A 1,827-nucleotide genomic window follows, 5' to 3' on the forward strand; every position below is an offset into this window, starting at 1 on the left:
TGACCTATATATATATATGTATATATGTGTAGAATAGCGTTCAGATCTTCTTTTCTCTCCTTGTTCTCTTTGTATGCGTCTATCTTCAGTGTATCTCTTTCTTACCGGTCTATCTATGTCACTGACCTCATCTATGTATGCATCTTTACCTATCTCTCTACGTCGTACATATATACATATATCTATCTATCTATATCTATATAGATATATACAGATGGCTGGAGTGAGAGAGAGAGAGAACAGTCCGAAAGAGGAAGGGGAGGAGGGGAGACAAAAGAAACGAGAGAATGTATGTGTATGTATTAATATCTATATGTGTGTATCTATGTATATGCATGTATGTATATGCATGTCTGTATATCGATGTGTGGAGGGTTTGCCTTTTTGACTTGAATGATCCTAGAAAGAGAAGGGGCGTCCCACAAGGGGGGTAGTTCCTCTTCATCTCTAAGGCAATTGACATCTCCATTGATCTTCCTTCCTCCCTGCCTTTCGCTCGCTTTTCCTTTCTCTTCTTTCTCTTCTTTCGTCTCTCCTCTTTTCTTGTCTTTCTATCTTTCTTTCTCTCTTTCTTTTCTTTTCTTGTAGGGGGCGGAGGCAGTGATGATTCCTCGCCTGCAGCCGAAGGGTTCTCATTGGCTACAAGAAGAGTGCGACAACTTCGCACGTCAAGGTCTTCGTACAATTGTCTTAGCGCAGAAAGAGTTAACGGAGGTGCAATACCAGATCTTCTCTTCTCGATATGCTGGAGCTAGAGCGGCTATGACGGATCGCCATGCCAAATGTCGAAGAGAAATCGAAGCCCTTGAAGAAGATCTTAAACTTATCGGCCTCACAGGCGTAGAAGACAAGCTACAGAATGTAACTAAGACACATACATTTACATGCATATAGATATACATACACACCTATATCCTTCTATCTACGTTCTCTCTCTCTCTCTCTATATATATATATATATATGTGTAGAAAGAGAGAGAGAGAGGAGTGGTATGTACGAATATGTATATGGATGAAGTTATACTTATGTATGTACGTATGAATGTGTATGAGTATACATGTATACGTATGTATGTGTGTGGAGTTTTATGTATGAATTTATCTGTCGTATGTAAGGGTCTAGAGTGTAGTAAAGAGAGGCGTCAGAAGGTTTATGTTGCTGTGTGGGAGGTAGAGGGGGGGAAGAGGTCTAATGAAAGAGACAGAGACAGAGACAGAGAGAGACGGAGGTGAGTGTATACAGGCATTCATGCACAGCTTTCTTCTCTTATCACTCGACTAATTTGTGCATGTGTCAGTATGCCTGTCTCTATCTAGATATCTCGTTTCTCCGTCATTCACTAACGTTCTCTTTCTATTCCTTTCATCTCTTCCTAGACAAGAAAGAAAGAGAGAACAAAGGAAAGCAAGAGAAGAAACTTCACTCTCTGTCTCTCTCTCTTTCATCTCTTCTTCTTTCTTCTTATTCTCCCCTCCCCACCTACTTCACTCTTTCTCTTTCCTTTCTTCTTTCTCTCTTTCTTTCTGTCTTATCTGTGTATGTCTGTCTTATCTGTGTGTATTGTATTGTATGTGTTCTCTTTTGATCGCAGGAGGTCCCGTCAACGTTGGAGTCTCTTCGTCATGCAGGCGTGAAGGTTTGGATGTTGACGGGAGACAAAATCGAGACAGCGACGTGTGTGGCTGTCTCCGCAGGTCTTAAAGCTCGGCAGCATTCTCTCACTGTCTTAGCTAGCCAAGATCTACACACACCCTCTCAGGTACAAATTGACTACTCAAACAAACCCCTCAATTAATTCTATATATGCCGTATCTATACATCCTGCC

General features: G+C 41.3%; 1 protein-coding gene across 1 annotated transcript; it reads left to right on the forward strand.

Annotated features, from left to right (window-relative positions):
* Positions 1-588: 588 nt before the first annotated feature.
* On the forward strand, positions 589-1,766 carry CSUI_008145 (cation-transporting atpase family protein; the record flags this gene model as incomplete). Its single annotated transcript, XM_068068283.1, has 2 exons — positions 589-861; positions 1,593-1,766. Coding segments are annotated over exons 1-2 (432 nt in total), but the record flags the coding sequence as incomplete, so codon positions are not given.
* Positions 1,767-1,827: the final 61 nt, after the last annotated feature.

The sequence above is a fragment of the Cystoisospora suis genome (assembly GCF_002600585.1).
Source record: "Cystoisospora suis strain Wien I chromosome Unknown contig_4489, whole genome shotgun sequence".
Lineage (NCBI taxonomy): Eukaryota > Apicomplexa > Conoidasida > Eucoccidiorida > Sarcocystidae > Cystoisospora > Cystoisospora suis.